At 41.0% G+C, this 18,104-nt stretch overlaps 1 protein-coding gene across 4 annotated transcripts in view; it reads left to right on the top strand.

Moving 5' to 3' along the window:
• The window catches only part of LOC124286543 (four and a half LIM domains protein 2-like), a 170,537-nt gene that overhangs the window by 14,699 nt on the left and 137,734 nt on the right, over positions 1-18,104 (top strand). For 2 of the 4 annotated variants that reach the window (XM_046722909.1, XM_046722911.1), the window contains exon 1: positions 14,021-14,142. The exons of 1 other annotated variant lie outside the window; for it this stretch is intronic. In XM_046722909.1, the coding sequence (XP_046578865.1) occupies positions 14,053-14,142 (90 nt within the window). In that variant the 5' untranslated portion in view covers positions 14,021-14,052. Of the gene's footprint in view, positions 1-14,019; positions 14,143-18,104 lie in introns of those variants that run through there. One more of the 4 variants, XM_046722908.1, reaches the window with a different exon arrangement.

Raw genomic sequence — 18,104 nt, forward strand, 5'->3', positions numbered from 1 at the left:
ATGTTAAAACCACGCATCCCTGCCGTCACTGTCCCTGGTAGTGATTGGGTGTGGGGAGAAGATTTGGTGTTACATCTATTATCTAGTTTGAAACATCGTTTATTGGTTGTACGGTATTTAAAGGTCACATGCAGCGTAAAACACAACTTTGCAGATTCTGATACCTTTCGGTATGGACGTACCGAAACAAATCATCAAAAATGCAAATTCAAGTTATAAAGTTGAAAAATAACGCGATGAAAAAAAACGCGCGAAATCGGAGTTCAAACGATTCACAAATTTTTCCCCGAAAATTTCGGGGGAAAACGGGTTTCAACAGCTGGGCTGCGCTCATAGCATGTGCGCAGTGAAATAGGTTCGCGCAACGTGGAAGCGGGCTGTCTGGTGAATACTCGGTGAAGGCTTTGGTGTGAGCTATTTTCATAATGTTTTGTTGATATCTCACAGGCGCGAGCTTTTTATATGTTATGACAGTAAATAAACTGTTTATATAATTTCATTTGTCTATTTCACCACACGTTCTTCTTACCGAGTCACTTTCTCAGTTCGATACTTAAAAGCAATGTCATTATTTAGCGTTGACACAATTTCTAACTGTGATATAGATATGTCGCTGTCACAGACAAAACTCAATGTCTTGTTTTATTGACACCCGTGTGTCTGCCTGCCTGTCTGCTAATGACAATATTCAATACACAACTGCGATCACTGACCACATGCAATTTGAACTTAACACCAATCAGGCTATACACCATAAACAAAACGCATTGATTTATGGCCCGAGTTCGGTCTCATATGTTAACTGTAAGACACTGACGACCAAATGGCTGGCAGTAAATAATTTCAAAGAACGCATTACCATTATGTACCTCGGTGTAACAGTAACTAGGGTCTTCTATTCCAGGAGACGTATTTATCAACTTGCTGTGATAGTAAAAGTCGGATTTGGTAGTTAGGGGAAACTGGTATATCGGTCGTGGCCATCTTGCAGTCTTCAAAAACTCTCAAAGCTTTCATCTTTGCTGGGATCTCGAAATATCATGTTGGTGGTTGATAACAGACCAAAGGCGTCAATCCCGCGGGGATTTAGGGCAACCAGCGTCAGAAGGTTACGGGAATATTACTGAGATAGTGTTAAATAATACTGAAGCGAGGCGATGTGTGACGAGAGTGAGAAAGATAACTTTATTTCGCTTTTAGTTTATTACATGTGACCGTGACAGGGAGACAAGATATGTATTGTATGTAGACTTGTATGTTGGACTCTATTCCTGGGGTTGGTGACGACGTATACTGCGCCCACTTCACTAGCCCTCGAACCGGGACACCAGGGGCCCGTTTCAGCAGTCGATCGTAGCGCGCGCTACGTCAGTGTAGTATGTTAAAGTATGGGAGTTACGATCACCTTAGCGATAAGATCGTTTTGTACAACGGCACCCAGGACATAGACTCAGGTACGGGGTGAATAATGTGTGTGTGTGTGTGTGTGTGTGTGTGTGCGTGCATGCTTGCGTGTATTTTCATCGTAGAGGAAGTCGCATTAGTCTTTTGAAGAAGTTTATGGATATTATATAAAACATTATAGGGACACCATTGATCCTGGTACCAATTTTGTAGTATTCATTATAGTAGGCAAATTTCTTTTAAATTTCTTAATTCTTTACTGACCTTTATCGGAATAATTTGAGGCAAATCCGCAAGTTCCATTCGGATAACGACCAACATTGTTTTCATACTGCATGCAGCTAGTTGCCGTGGTTAGCTATGGCATTTTGTTAAAATATCAAAATTCCCAGAGTGAGTAAATGTTGCTTTAAGCCGCATCATCAATTTTGCAGCTATTCGCGGCTATAGTTTGGCATGAAATGCATGTGGACCCGTTTTTTTGTAAATATCTCTTCATCCAATGACCCAATCGATCTCAAACTGTGCAAGTGGATGTTTTGTCAGACAACCTAATCACATTGTAAATCACCGATTTTATGCATTTGTATTAAAGAATCTGTCTATGTAACTGTCAACAAAATAAACAGCAGAACGCAAACTGCTTAGAGGGAGAGCCAATGACCTGTAACAGCGGCAGTGTTGAGTCATAAAGGTCAACGTTCGTCAATGTAGGTCAGCTATGCACGTGACAGGTATGAAGAGGTGTTCATTTCTAGCAAATAGCCGGCGAATGACATCTCTGATGACCCTGATGTCAAAAGAATCTAACTTTGGATGCCTACCTTTTTGTACAAGGTTTTGTTTATTGGTCGTTGGTTTATTTTTCACAATTTTTAGCACGGTGTTCTGTTTCATGCCAAGAGCAAAAGTTGTACGTTTCATGTAATCCGACACCTTATAAATCGGTTTGCTACGTTTGCTCTCTTTTTAAAAAAAATTCAACACATTTCTAATTAAACGTTTAGCATCATCTGAATAAGCTTTCAGGATGACAGCTAGAAGTAGTCAATGTGAATGATCCAAACGGTCTATCACTGTGCAGTGCACAGGTAACTATCATGAACTGCATGTGCCTTTACCTTTATGACCCAACACTGCCGCTGATACAGGTCATTGGCTCCCTCCCTCTGCAAGCAGTCTGCGGTCTGCTGTTTATTTTGTTGACAGTTACATAGACAGATTCTTTAATGCATAAAATCGGTGATTTACAATGTGATTAGGTTGTCTGACAAAACATCCACTTGCACAGTTTGAGATCGATTGGGTCATTGGATGAAGAGATATTTTAAAAAACCGGGTCCACATGCATTTCATGCCAAACTTATAGGTATCACTGCCAGAAAATAACGTGGTGAATTTTAGTATTTACCACAACAAACTGGTCTTAAACAACATGTAGCAGGGTGTGAAGTCATCCCATAGATGACATCCTTACCTTGTCAGCTTGCTCACGGGGTTAAAGGGCGGGGTTCAAACCTATACACAGATGGGGTGTGGCCTCCTTGCCTTGTCAAAACTGTCCTTAGATGCAAAGCAATGTAGTATTCAAGTACAGTCCATGAAATATCACAAAACTGACTCACCGGTTCAGGCTAATATTAAGTCATAGTATAAAGAAGTATGTTGTGAAGACTGACAGCATAAAGTATGGATGCAGAGAGTCTACAAAACATACATTTTGAAAATATATTTCTCATTTTTTAATCCAGATTTGAATTTCCCACTGTGTCAGTCAGGTGGCCAGAGGAGGTGCGTTTACATAGATACAAGCCTTGGTGAGGCGGGGAAATGTTTCATTTTTCAGGCAGGCTGGGAAAATGCCTCCCTCACTCCCTTGACATCATGCTAGGCAGGGCTAGGGTTGTCCACTTATGTGATGCTGACCTCTTTTTGCTGAAGATAATTATATCTTAAAATATAATTTGATGTTTCATATATGCTAATCAAATTAATCTCTGGTCATGTGGACAAGGCGTCCGACCTCGGATCAGAAGGTCCTTGGTTCGCATACCTGCCCAGGACTCGGAAATCTTATGGCCGCTACAAATACATAATGTCCGTTTATAAACAGTATGTTACAAACTGCTAATATTACGAAGGAGACCGCCTCCGTGGTGTAGTGGTTAGAGCGTCCGCCCGGAGAGCGGAAGGTCGCGGGATCGATCCCCGACCGCGTCATACCAAAAGACGTTAAAATATGGTACTTGTTGGTCCCTGCCTGGCGCTCGGCATTAATGGGTACAACAAGGACTGGTCGGCTCGGAGTCAGTATAATGTGTCTGAGTGGGGTATTCATGCTTCACTGCGGCATGGTGTCTCAGTGGGCTAACACTATAAAACCAGCTTAAGTCTGGGCTAGTACAAGAAGCCGCACATACACATACACACGCATGCACGTCGTCATTTGAGCGAAATATTCTCAAGCACGATGTTAAAACCCAATTTCACCTCACCTTCATCACGAAGAATTTCGAGTGACCGTACCGCTTCGAGTTTTGTCTTTATTGACGCTGCACACTCGTCCAGTGGTTCAGTGTTTAAAATCACGACAAATCACATGATGTACAACATTACTGGCGATTCTATTTAGGTTAATTCACTAGTCAGTCAGCTTTGGGGTAACCCACGAGCACGGTATGGCATTTTAATATAATCGGGGCGAAGTGGTATATATTACTCCCATCTTTCCTCCACATGACAGCCATGAAGATCCGGGTTATAATTGGTCTTCAGCAACCCATGCTTGTCGTAAGATGCCACTAGCAGGATCGAGTGGTCAGGATCGCTGACTTGGCTGACACATGTCATCGTATCCAAGTAACTGTTGCGTAGGACGATGCTCATGCTGTTGATCACTGGATTGTCTGGTCCAGACTCGATTTTACAGACCGCCGCCATATAGCTGGAACATTGCTGAGTGCGGCGTAAAACAACAACCAACCAACCAACATGAAGCTGTCACACCGGCATATAACTGGGATAACAGGCGTGATACCATACTCACACAGACACTAAGAGTGTAACTTTAGCGATGTAACTGTTGTACTTGGTGTGGATTTTAATCCGTGTCAAGGTTTTATTACATGTTCAAGCTTGTATTTCAGGTCACGTTGTTCGTGTAGACTTGATATCCATCATGCTTGACGACATTCCAGTAACAAACTACGTAGAATTACGTAAATATCATGAATGGAAGATGTGGTTTGTATTTGTTATGCTTGTTTGTTGTTTAACGCCGCACAATGCAATATTCCAGCTATATGGCGGCTGTTCCAGCAGGTAATTAAATGCACGTGTCACTGATTACATTATTACATCACGCTTTTTGTTCATTTACTTTCACATACCGATTATGCGAGTGGTAGGTGCAACCAGAAAGACAAGACATGCTTACCCTTCTCGTGGACACCCGGTGTCGTCACTAACACCAAGCTGTTCAGAGTTAGTCAGTCAGGAAAAGAATTGGCCGACTTCCTGTTTCTTAAAAAGCTCTTTTGCTTTCTTAATGTAAAATATACTCAGGCGAAACATATATATACAGGAAAACTACACCTGGCCGAGGGCTGGAGGCAATAACTAATGCGTATTTCAGTAAAAAGGTAAACAGCTGAGAACATAAACCATAACACATCCTAACAACTGACTGCATGTGGAATGTGCTGGTCACGGTAGACTGTCTTTAGTTAGCGTCATTTTCGTTTGATAATCAAAAATAGCCTCCAAAATTGTAAAGAAATTTTAAAAGTTTTCATAGCATTAAACGCTGCTCCCTGTCATGCACAGCAGTTTACACGCTCTAAAATCTGTTATCAATTATTTAATAGCGTCAAGGATCTATTTCTTAAAGCTTCATGCATTCTGGAGAATTTCATTTCTCCCTCTGTATTTATCGAGCTCGCACGGTTGACACTGCGTGTAAGCTTAGTAGGAGTTTGGAGTTTATCAAAAAGGTATTTTGTATAATCTATGGGCGCAATATATGAGATATCGTTTGGAGGTCAATGGAAACATCATTTACAGTACAACCAGAAATTATTGAGAACTTAAGATTGTAATTTTTAAATTTTTTCACTCATTACTCACGTATTAAATGTGAATGTTAGCAGAACATAACTCCAGATTCAAAGACAGGTGAACAGTAAGTATTTTGTCAAGTCACAATGGGCAGCAATGCAGGCTTCAATGCGGCGGGGAATACTACTGATCAAAGAAGTTAGAAAGTCGTGGTCCATGCTGTCCCAATATCGGACCACCTCTTCTTTCATTTCAGCAATATTTGTCAGATTTTTCTTATTGACACTTTCCTTCATAAGTCCCCAAACATTTTCTATTGGATTTAGGTCAGGGCTACAGCTTGGCCAATCTAATAATGTCATAGTTTGGGTCCGAAACCAGGCCTGTGAATGCTTTGAACGATGTTTTGGGTCGTTGAAAATCCAAAACTTTCCATAGAACACGTCAGCAGGTGGAAGTAAATGTCCCTCGAGAATATCTGTGTACCGCTCACTGTTCATATTCCCTTCAAATACACAGAGGGGCGTTGCCCCTAACACAGATATGCCACCTCACACGTTAAATTTTGGACTGTACTTTGGGCGCTGATACAAAGGGTTTTCAGTTTGTTTGGTCCAGAATTTCAGTGTATTAGGAAACAACCACACACAACTTTCATCTGAGAAAATCACATTGTCCCAGTTAAAATTTCTATGCTGTAAGCACCAGTTCAACCTTCGCTCCTTTTGTTCAGGTTTCATGATCGGTGATGGAATTCCTCGACTTTTCTGCCAACCCATTGCATGCAGCTCAGTTCTAATTGTCTCCTTACAGACAGCCACAGTTCCTCTATCAATCATATCCAGGCTTAAGTTTTCTAAACTCCTTCGTTTTGTTTTAGAAACAAGAATACCAAGCCGCCACCTGTCACCGACAGTCAATTTTCTGGGCCTACCTGCGCCTCCCTGGTGCTCAATGCCATATCCATTTGCAATATTTTTCAAAACACGATAAACAGTGGACAAAGGGATGCCTGTTCTACTTGAAATCACTTTAGCTGATCTGATGTCCTTGTTGTGATACTCTAAAATCAACTTCCTCTTCTCTAAATCATCCATACTGAGGATCACTGAAAATGTCGTCTGCTAGCAAGTAAACAAAGGGGGATAACTCTTCACAAACTAATGAAAAAGGATTAACGGAGTTGTCTCTCTTGAACCAAGCACTTGATAGCTGGTCAAGGTTGTTTATACTAGAAATCCAATTAAACATATTCCTTAAATTCTCAATAATTTCTGGTCATACTATATCAGTCGAGTACTCCGATAAAATTGTTACGATGAAATTATTGATGTAACCCGGATGTTAGACAAGATGGCGGACGACAGTGGCATGTTGGATGCTGGATTTCCGATGCAGGTAGACAGAAGGGCGTTATTGTGCGGTTGTCTGGTAGCATAGCAATAATTAACACCGTGTCCAAGGTATCAAAAGTGTGTGGCCTTGTGTTCAAAAGCCATGACGACGATACGCATGTGTTAACAGATGTCTCCAAATGTTCACTTACAACCTTTGAAGGAAAATGGTGCGTGAGTGAATTAGCTTTTAGCAATATTCAACCAATATCACGGCGGGAGACTACAGAAATGGGTTCACACATTGTACCAATATGAGGAATCGAGCCCGGATATTCGGCGTAACGAGCGAACGCTTTAACCACTAGGCTACCCCCTCCGTCCCTTGAAAGGAAATAAGAAATACACTAAACGCTAAAATTAACGTTACCCTCCTTCCTAATGACGGAGGTACCTATCTTCAGCTATCGTTGTGATGCGTCTTATAACCGTGATACGGTGGCATCCGAGGGCGTTGGCCACAACAGTGTATGTCGACCCCATCTTCACCATCCCAATGGCTCTTTCTCTCTTAAAGAAAAGTTTGTTAATTGTCACTGGAATTTGTACCATTCGATCCTCCGTCAGATTGTGACGTGTAATGTGGTGATTGGTGTTTGTTTTGTTTGTTGTTGTTTAACGCTGCACTAGGCAATATTCCAGTTGTGTGGTCCAGTCTATAAATAATCGAATCTAAACCAGACAATCCAGTGATTAACATCACGAGCTTCGATCTACGCAGTTGGTATACGATGACCTTTGCCAATTAATTAAGCGAGGCTGACCACCCAATTCCGTCAGTCTTACGATAACCATTGGTTGCTGAAGACTAATTCTAACACCGGATCTTTACGGGTTGTGATGATTGGTGAATTCGGTACATACTAGAGGTGTGAAGATACGGAAATGTCACGATACGTATCGCGATATCTTAGAACGATACGATTCGATTCGATGCATATCACGAAATGCTGTCTTTAGTTTTTTTCTTTAAAACAATATATTTTGATAGCAAGTAACAATGTTCTAGTGAACATTAACATTTTTTAGGTCAACGATACATATCACGATACGAACAAAAGTATCGATATATATATCGTCAGATATCACGATTATCGATACTACGATATAGCGTCACAGCTCTAGTACATACCCATACGAATCTCTCCCAATGCTGCCCGAGATGACATGTGGGATAAAGGTGATCCGAATGTTCATTTAGAATGTTCATGGACGTGTCCATGTTGAATGAAAATAAAAAATACAATATTGAGAATGGGACAAATAATAGAATGTAACAGTTATTGTTATTGTGTATGGTGTAATATGAGACTATCATATATCAACCCATTTAGACTAGACATAGATTATCAATGTACATTAGTATTGGAACAGTATCTCACTCTTCTTAAACCAATCATATTGAGCCTGCTTATACTCCTTACAAAAAGTTGGGGATACTCAGAAACAAATTCATTTTATTTAAATGAGATATTAATTTCTAGTGATAGTTCTATGACAATAATGAACGAATTCGGAACATGTTTAAACCGGAAGTGAAGTATGACAGTAGACAATATAACCGCCAACGACCTTGAACGGAGGATAGGGGTTGGGTGACAAATTTCAAGGTTGGCGGTTTTGGGGGTCTGTAGTGCGTAATGCCACCACGATTTGACAAGCATCCATTCACTCGCCGCGGTATACTGCATATGAGCCGCATATTGGCTGTCAGGAGTCCGTACCACTCTTCCTGCAGCGCATGGGCAACGTAGTTGGAAGGCTATAATGTTGACGCAGACATCGCCTATCATGACCCAGACGTTTTCGATGAACTTTGCTGGCCATGGAATTATTTGATTGTTGTGACGATTGACGATTTGTTAGCACGGGCGTGGTCATCCTGGAAGTCGAGACGTCGACCCACAGTGTCTGCAGACAGGACAACAGTAGGGTGTTAGTAGGGCTCCTTTTCATTATATATTTTTTTGTAATCAGTCAGTTCATGTCCCGTGACCCTTCACAGTGTTTGCACCATATTGATGTAGGGTTCGGTCCATCATTGAGTTATGCCATCATAGTGATGCCACACAACACCATAACCGATCCACCGCCAAATCTGTCATTGTGTTGACATTGGCTTGACGTTCATTTCGACGTCGCTAGACACGACCACGCCTAGGGACTCGTATGAAAACGTAAGACGTGATCAGCGACGATTACCCCAGTTTCAACCATTGACGTGCATATATGCAGTATGGCGATTTGTAAGAACATGGAGGTGAGTTTCATGTGCACACTTTCCATTCGTCTGACCAGGGAGACTATATAACTGTATCCCTGGTCTGACCCGTAACTCTTACTCAACGGCCGATGAGAATTCGCAGCCTTTTCATTCGCCATTTGAGCTTGATTTCGTAGAGCCAGTTTTCGGATCAACCCGCCTGTGCAGACGATAACACTGTTTCTTGTCATACTCACCTGCGTCAACTAGCAAATCGGCTCACAGGAGCCCCGGACAGTCTGTCTCCCAAGATGAGTCCAACTCAAGTCAAGAATGATTTGGCCAGCCTTGACTGTCTCAGCTCTTAAATGAATACTTGTTCTTGATTCCATTTTGATAATTATAATTGTCTCCACGAAATTATAATTGTCTACCAAAAATTAAATGTTTGTAAATATCATCTTTACAAAATTGTAAATATCATTTTTGCATAGGGCATTTACAAGCTTTAGACGATTGTTTTCTGCATTGGAATTGTTTAGTTTATGACAAGTATCATTTTTTAAATTTCAGAAAGGTAACATTATTGTACGAAGCATTACCGTAAGCGATTGAAACAGAAGTGTAGAGGCCTGAGCCTCGCGTTCCTCTAAATGACCTACAGATAGTTTTAATGGGACAGGTACAGTTTCAGTATACTTGTTTTCAAGACCTGAATCTTTAGCCCGAGGTGATAATGCATATCAGCGTCATATATCATGTACCTGTCAGTGGAGGTAAACTTCACCTGTGTTACCTGTACACATCGACGTTTACACCTACCCTGCAGTCTTGTAGATAGCTACATATATAAGCAATAAAGTCAAATTACGTTGGGCGATGTTCAGGCAAAGCGATCCTAGGCCATAACAAATTAGTTCTTTGTATATTTGCAACTTACAATACGAATGACTTATTTTAAAATGACACTTGTAACTGCAGCATCAGACGTTCAGTGAAATGTATGTTGTACATTATCAAATCGTATTGTATGCTTCATAACCTTGTCATATATAATTTCACCCATATCAGTCAAAATACTCTGTGGGTTCAAATGTTTGCCAAACGTAACTATGCCATTCTCATTACCTAAAGTGGGTACAATGTGTGAAGCCCATTTCTGGTGTCCCCGTCGTGATGTTGCTGGAATATTGCTAAAAGCGGCGTAAAACCAAACTCAGTCAGTCAGTCATTACCTAAACAGGGTGAGTGAGTTAGTATGGTTTTACGCCGCTTTTATCAATGTTCCAGCAATATCACAGCGGGGGACACCAGAAATTTGCTTCACAGATTGTACCCATGTTGGGAATCGAACCTGGGTCTTCAGCGTGACGAGCGAACGCTTTAACCACTAGGCTACCCCACCGCCCACCCAAATAGTAACCAGTTGACACTTGATATCTGAATGCATCTCACAAGTCCGCTTTCCAAGTAAATTCTTTATTCTGCCTGGACAGATGGTGATTTGAAACCCACAGCCTAATTCCTGATAACAATTGAACGAACGTATGTATGCAGGTAGACACGTAAAATGTGACTTTTTAAGTGTTTTAATTGGGCGGAGTTCTTTCCGCCCTAGGAGCATGATTACGTGTGCATTTCTTCAAAGAGTAATTCTACAGGTAATGCCGAGTCTCACGAACAGACCCACTGTGTCATAGGAAGTAGGAAGGGTGTTCTGTACGATGTACACATTGACTCAACATACGGTTAAGGTTCGGGGTCGTTTCGAACTTTGTTTATTTTGGCGCACCGTTACAAAGGACACGAAACTGCTTTGAATTTTAAGTATTTGAAAATTAACCCGTTACTCTTTTTGAAATACGAGTATAAGGGGCATTTGATAGGAAAACCTCTGTATCTGTTATGGCTGAAAAAATTAGTAAATATTTTCACTACTCAGAACAAGGCGATTTTTCTAGCGTCTGCAACACTTATATAGAGTCACTGGGGAAGTTCAAATCATTTGTCTTTCAAAAAGGACAAGTATACTGTGTGTGCCAGCAATATTGACTGCACCCTGTAATACATCGGCCGTAGAGAGGCCAACGTGTGACTGAAAGCATGAGCAAATGGTCACCGGATCCACGTATCAAACTGTGGTTCTTACAGCAACATTGAGTCAATGGAGATCTTTGACCAGACATTGCCGAAAGTATTTAAACAGTAAATATTGCCCCAAAAATGTCAAATTGTGTGTTTGTTGTTTAACGCCGCACTCAGCAACATTTCAGCTAAATGTCGGCGGTCTGTAAATAATCGAGCCTGGACCAGACATCTAGTGATCAACATCATGAGCATCGATCTCGAATTTTTAAAAGATTTCGATGTGCGTTGTTTGACAATATTGTAACCAAGCACTTCAGATTTTTCCCGTCTCTCTTCAAATACCTAGTTTTAACCTCGACTTGCACAGAAGAGTAACTACATTCTCAAGTTGCCTTTCCACCGTAACGAAAAGGTAGGGTAGCATAGCGGTAAATGCATCACTGTCAACCCAGGTTTGAGTCCCCACGTCTTCACAAAGTATGTTTGAAAAAGACACAAAAACCTTAGCATGTTCTGCCAAAACAGCCGAGTCAGTGGCACGATGGTACTATATCATGTGTGGAAGTTTACTATTTGAGAGTTGAAGTCATCCGTCTTTTTTTGATAGTTTTCCGTCACCCTGATTCTTTATTGAGTGAGTATGGGTATGGTGCCGACAACCTGGAAACATCCTTCTCTCTGGCCTTCTTATTTCTAGCTTAGTGAAGGGATTGGGCTATTTGACCGTTTGAAAAATATCGGATCATCGATATCCATGCTACTTTACACTGCATGGCCTCAAATTCTTCTTTTGACTTTGCCAATCCGAGCTGACTGATGATGACTATTTGGTTTTACGCCGCTTAAAACGCAGATAAGCAAGACGGGTAGTACAATTGGTGCCGGATGGTGAAGTCAGTTCTTGGTGTCCCTTTTCTTGATAAGACGGGAGTCACCCACTGGTTCAACTACGACGTTTCGGGAGTTGTCTTCAACAGTCATGGCGTGACCCACCCGCAACACTGGGTCGGTCAACCAACAGAGACTCAGTTTGAGGTCGTTGCTCGGTCTTCATGCTAAATGAATGTGACGACACTAAAAGTTTCTAAATATTGTTCCAAACTAACTTGCTTGATTCATGGCATGACTGGCGCTCAATTGTCTGTCAATTGTTCCAGACTTTAGCAAGAAATGATGTCAGAACATGTGCGTCCATTGGCACCCGCGATGCTACATTTAAGAACTTAGAACAGACCCGATTCCTACACAGGCGAATTGAAACATCGACCTATTATTTTGATCACCTTGATGTGTTTTTAAAACTTTTGTATTCTTCTTTTAGAGCCATTATTTCACGTCACCTCGCCCCATACCATGCGCCCTTACAAATGCGGGGACAATCTGACGCTGATTTAAGAATAGATTCTTTTTGCACACGTCAATAAACTTCAAAGACCGGACACCCACTCGATCTGATTAGGCTGCTTATCCATCTGCCTAAAAACATGTTTAAATTGCCCCAATGACCTTCGTGTAGCAGCGGTTTGTCCCCTCCAGAATCGACCCGATTCTCTTGAGTCACCCATCCTCTCAGTGAGTATGATAGCTCGAGTGTGTGAGAGTTTATTTTTACACCGCTTTTGGCGATATTCCAGCAATATCACGGTGGGGGACACCAGAAATGGGCTTCACACATTTTACCCATGTGGAGAATGGAACCCGGGTCTTCGGCGTGACGAGCGAACGCTTTGACCACCAGGCTACCCCACCGCCCCTTATAGCTGTTGGTTAGCAACATCGGCGTCAACTCAGCTGATGATGTTACCCGATCCTCTGTGGGCGGAAGCATGAAGTAAGCTGTTTACACCTGAACTGTCAATGTCCACTCACCTGAGATGTCTGACGTAGGGAACAGACTGTCCTTTCATAATGACCACTGCAGCGAGAGAGCCCATGCAGCGCGTAAACGGGGACAACGTCGACGAATTTTATAGACCCGGGCATAGCTGGAGTGACCGTTTGTTCAGAGGGCTGAGTGCGGTCTTCAAAACTGTTGACAATTGTGTTGTGGACACACCTGTTGGAAATGTTTGTGATGGAATGAATTCTTGTAAACATTTCACCCAAATACCTAGATCTGTATTATTTTCAACGTGTAGGTTTTAGAGAGAAATCAACAGGTCCTTTTTTTCATTTATAACAATTTATAAGCCATTAATATCTACACTGATATCTACTCTTTCGTATTTTGGTAATATTTTCGTGTCCTCTTCGTGAATCTATTTTCATCCCGATAGGGTTTTTTAAAAGATTAAATTAATGAATTTCCCTTTGTGTCGTCTTATTAAAGAAAATATTTGAGAATTGTCAGCGTTCGTTCGTGAAAAAAATCCTTACTATGCAATCATCAGCAAACCGCTGGACCATAGGGTCAGCATCTGTATGACCGTTATCCCCAAAAACAGGAGAGTTGAGAACTGAGTCACCGGATCGGCCATCCATGTTTGTAACATGAATTAGTGAAGTACTACATGCATGTGTCAGCGTTAGATGATATATTTTATCCGGAGTGATTAAACATGATAAGTGTGACTTATAACACGTGTCATGTTGCATACTGAATATTCCCAGATATATGCATACATACTTATACGGGCAATCACCTTCCGGCTGAAGGCAGCTGTTAAACCACGGGGGTTAATAAATGTTATATCGCAAGCCTAATGGACTACAAGTCAATCTGTGCTTCACGAACATAAAAGACAGTTTATTGATTACAGAAGATGAAATGTGTTTCATTATTACTCTAGAATATAAAGTGTTAACAGAAATAAACAAGCTTGCAGGATTTTGAAACATTATCTTTTGGCTCTGTCAACACAGTCGACGGACAGTTTCAGTTTTGCACACGGCACTATCGTCACAAGCATGGCAGACGATATAACCGTGCAGGTGAATGGGTCCTTAGCGGACGATTTCGGGGATATTTTAGATGTGAACACTATCGCAAGAGCCAAGGTAGGAATAAACGAGATCGTGATAAATATTCAGCAACTTTAACAATGTTTCAGTGAAATAGTTTTAAGTTTTTATTAGCGGGCGTTTTCATTCATCCCTTGAGCAAGTGCTCGGTATGGCGGGCAGACGATCCAACCTCTCGCACCTTTCTGTCGCCAACAGGTGTAACAGAAACTGACACGGCTTGAAAGACGCTTGAGTGGACAATTTTCCAAGGATACGACACTCACGGGTGGTTATATGCCCTTCGACGTTAAGTTTGTAGTCAAGAATGGCAAATACAGTTTGATGCTGAGTGTACGACGTGCACGTGCTACACTCTTCCCCGAGTTCATGACAAGCTGTCAGACACCTGTTTGCTGTCGCCAGATTCTGTTTAGTGTCACGTGCTTTGACTTGTCTGTCAACATTGATCGAAAAGAGTTCCTTCCGTTCCCCCAACTCTAAACCTAACCCTAAACCTAGCCCTAACTTAAATTTTGGACTTTTAATCATTTTGTGAGTTCTCTAGTAATTGTTGTGTTAAGTTTTGTTTATAATTCTAGAATATTTATACATATTATTTGGGATGGGGAACGGGAGGGACTCTTACCCATTGATCAGTTTCAACAATATTGATAAATGTCTGCGTTTGGGTTGTCATGTGTTGTGTCATGGTGCTTGATGTTTTTTCTGTGGTGCGGCAGCAGGCTACAGTATTATCTGGTACAAAAAAACTCACGGAAAATCATCATCATTCGTTTATTAATAGGGGCGGTGGGGAAGCTGAGCACTCACACAGGGGACCCAGGTTCGATTCCACACATGGATAAAACTTTGTGAAGTCTATTTCTGGTGTTCCCGGCTGTGATATTACTGGAATATTGCTAAAAGCTGTGTAAAATCATACTCACTCACTCACTCCTTTACTAATAAGGGGTGGTGGGGTAGCCTTGTGGTTAAAGTGTTCGCTTCGTCACACCGAAGACCCGGGTTCGATTCCCCACATGGGTAAAATGTGTGAAGCCCATTTCAGGTGTCCCCCTCTGTGATATTGATGGAATATTGCTAAAAGCAGTGTAAAACTAAACTCACTCACTCACTTTACTAATAACTATTTTCAATACATTTGGATTGTGATGGCCCAGTAGTGAGAGTTAGGGCCTGGGATGATACACTATGTCATGATACGATACGTATCATGATATTTTACCTGCAATAAGATACGTATCACGATACATACACCTTGAAAGAATGACACAGTATTAAGATTTAAAATGATTTATTTGAAGGTATTTGTGTATAACAAAAACACTATTGTAATAAACAAACAAGTAACTCTATCATACTTGCGTAGTTTTCTCCACATAAGTACTTTAACATGTTAAAGATATACTGTTTTGAAAAAAAAGTTGTGTATTGTTTTGTATCGATACACCAGTCGACGATACGATAGCTGGATCAAACTAAAATGTATCGTGATGTATCGGTGCATCTGTGAATCGTCCTAGCCCTTAGTGAGAGTATGTGGTCCATGTTCTATTTCATAAAGGGCGGTGGGGTAGCCTAGTGGTTAAAGCATTGGCTCGTCACGCCGAAGACCCGGGTGCGAATCCCCACATGGGTACAATGTGTGAAGCCCATTTCTGGTGTCCCCTGCCGTGATGTTGCTGGAATATTGCTTAAAGCTGCGTAAAACCAAACTCAGTCAGTCTATTTCATAAAGAAACTTGTTCCTTTATTCATACTGTAACCTGTGTGTAGTAGTAGCAAGACATATACCACCACCTATATGCTACTGTAGACAACTTTGCAGTGGGATAGCCTATATGTTTCAGTGTTGAATGACCTCGCTGTATGTCCAAGTTTAATCCCTTGGTGTCAAGTCTTATTGAGATCAGGTTGGAATATTAGTAAACCAATGTTAACCAAACTCATTCAATAGTTGCTATAGGTTTAGTAGGCCAATGGTTCATGTGTTTACCTGTCACGCAGAGGCTTGAGGTTGTTGCCTTCTTTGGTCCAATATTCGTGGTGACTTGATATGCCTGCAGTATGACTATCATGACAGCACTAATGGGAGATTGAAGAGATTGAAATGTCTGTAACGGAAATCACTTTCCTAAGAACATGACAATCCAGTATTCTTCCTGAACCTTTTTATCTCCTTTGCTCTGTAGTTGATGGCACTGGTTGTTTTATATTGTTTATGTGTTTAACCAGTCAAAGGCAGAAGTGACAATAATATAAAGCTAAACATTGTTAAAAAATTCTTTTTGCCTGACCACTCCTTCTTCTAAGCAGAGGCCCAGATAAGCTGCGTATCCGGGTAAAATACGCATATATAATTTCCAATTACGCATTGAAAAATAATTGTTGCATACCAATTACGCATTTAAAATGTTAGATACGCAAAAAGTTTAAAACAAATGCGTACGGAATATATTTATAAAAAGCGTTTGCGTAATGAAAAAGACATCGATTGCTATCAAGTTGTACTGTTAGTATAGGACAAGTGTTGTACTGTCAGTATAGGATGAGTGATTTTTTATGAAATAATTTCCATTATATTTAAGTTGGTTTTGATTAGGTATGGCATAAGGCAGAACATACCTGCTTAGTAAACTTACTCAATGACATAATACTTAGGTGAGTAAAATGACTGAAATACTCACATATTTGAAAGCAGTGGGTAACGGAAAATGAAATACCCACTCAACATTCATAATACCCACTCCAAAAAAATACAGTGGGTACAGTACCCACATGAGCTAAATCCAATCTGGAGCTCTGTTTAAGTACAAAATGCACTAAAAAATCAAGTAGATATTCACATGTATTTATTATATGACATAATGTATCGTTGCTTTTCACAATAAACCCCTGATTTGCCTTTTCCAGAATTTACTATTGTATATGGAGATCTACAGTTCAATGATGTAAGATAATTTTCAATCATTCCCCTTCAATTCAGTAATATGAATATGGCTTTTCCAAATATGCAATAGCAGGTGTATGCACTGTAAAATATTTGCAGAGATGGCCATTAAGGAAGCTTTCCCTGTACAGCTGATTGAGGTAATTGCCATTACACAGAATATGAGAGGTAACAGGAGTGTCCTTGTTAGGATCTGAGGGACATTTTCAAGTAAGTAACATTGTGTCGAATGGCTTAAACAGGATGTGTGCATCTATTTGCCAGTAAAAGCATGTGATGTTGATCTACTACAAGGAGTGGGTACTACCAGGATATTGTGCATGTCAAACACTTGGATGCGTTGTTGGGTCGCGTCAACCTATCCAACAGTTGTGTGACCCAGCTGTTTAGGGTCTCGTCATGCACTGACAGAAAACATATGTCTATATTGTGTGTTTGTTCTGCTACTGGATGTGTAGATGGTTATCAGTTAAACGTTTAAATAAAGGTGGTCTAGCGAGTTGCTCTGAGAGTGTGTTCAATAAAAGAGATTGGGTTTAATTACAGATATGGGACCGCCTCCGTGGTGTAGTGGTTAGAGCGTCCGCCCGGAGAGTGGAAGGTTGCGGGTTCGATCCCCAACCGTGTCATACCAAAAGACATTAAAATATGGTACTTGTTGGTCCCTGCCTGGCGCTGGGCATTAATTGGTACAACAAGGACTGGTCGGTTCGGAGTCGGTATAATGTGTCTGAGTGGGGTATTCATGCTTCACTGCGGCGTGGTATCTCAGTGGGCTAGTACTATAAAACAAGCTTCAGTCTGGGCTAGTACAAGCAGTCACACATACACATGCATACACGTCGTCATATGAGCGAAATATTCTCAAGCACGACGTTAAACCCAATTTCACCTCACCTCACCTCATTACATGTATGGTTATCCAGCAATACCTCAAATCTCCAATACACCCTAACTACATAATAATATAGATATGTATCTCCTCCCCCAATACACCCTGACTACATAATGATATAGATATGTAGATATGTGTCTTTTCTCCCAA

Source organism: Haliotis rubra, unplaced genomic scaffold (assembly GCF_003918875.1).
Source record: "Haliotis rubra isolate DU_JTF1 unplaced genomic scaffold, ASM391887v1 Scf386, whole genome shotgun sequence".
Taxonomy (NCBI): domain Eukaryota; kingdom Metazoa; phylum Mollusca; class Gastropoda; order Lepetellida; family Haliotidae; genus Haliotis; species Haliotis rubra.